The sequence below is a fragment of the Sinocyclocheilus anshuiensis genome, unplaced genomic scaffold (assembly GCF_001515605.1).
Source record: "Sinocyclocheilus anshuiensis isolate Anshui unplaced genomic scaffold, SAMN03320099.WGS_v1.1 scaffold2305, whole genome shotgun sequence".
Lineage (NCBI taxonomy): Eukaryota > Metazoa > Chordata > Actinopteri > Cypriniformes > Cyprinidae > Sinocyclocheilus > Sinocyclocheilus anshuiensis.
The window spans coordinates 183,109-183,790 of record NW_015552535.1 but is presented as its reverse complement, the minus strand read 5'-3'; the positions used below and the strand labels follow the sequence as shown (position 1 = coordinate 183,790).

The window sequence follows — 682 nt, the reverse complement described above, 5'->3', positions numbered from 1 at the left end:
CTAATATATATATATATATATATATATATATATACTGTACATATGTTGCTTGATTTCCACACACTAAGGAATTGAGGAACTGGTCGATATTTGATATTATGGTCTGTCAATGTGAAAAAAAATGCGGTGCATGAAGACATTAGTCTGAATGTAACCTGGACATTACACACGTTCTCCATCATTTGTTCTGTTAATGAACTGTTAATGTGAGTGGACTCACGTTTGACCACCAGAACTCCGTAACTGGACACTCCGACTCCTTTCTCGGAGCGGACGATGCAGCGGTAGTGGCCCGAGTCTCTTTTGGTGGTGTTGACGATGTCAAAGGTGGCGGTGTAGCGTCTGGAGTTCACGGGTTTGGTGTCCTTCATAGGAGCCTCGCGTCCACCCTGAGAATAAAACACAACCGCAATAGAGTGAGTTATTTCAGTAACGGCTGAGGACACGACTTCTCTCTTAAAACCAAATATAGCTCACTCCAAAATGAATGTTTACTGTAGATATAGATCCAGCTCTGAAGACCGACAGTAATTCAGTATGTAAATATTTAATATGACGTCAATTCTGCCCTTTGTGAAAAGTCAATGGAGGATTTCCAAACTTATCCTGAATATCCAATAAAGCGGTTGACACAGTGTGTGTGTGTGTGTGTGTGTGTGTGTGTGTGTGAGTGTGTGTGTGG

At 41.5% G+C, this 682-nt stretch overlaps 1 protein-coding gene across 1 annotated transcript in view; it reads right to left on the bottom strand.

Annotated features, from left to right (window-relative positions):
• Nucleotides 1–682, bottom strand: part of LOC107663746 (receptor-type tyrosine-protein phosphatase mu-like) — a 313,414-nt gene that overhangs the window by 178,205 nt on the left and 134,527 nt on the right. The window contains exon 6 of the mRNA XM_016454059.1: nucleotides 221–389. Within this exon, the coding sequence (XP_016309545.1) occupies nucleotides 221–389 (169 nt within the window). The remainder of the gene's footprint in view (nucleotides 1–220; nucleotides 390–682) is intronic.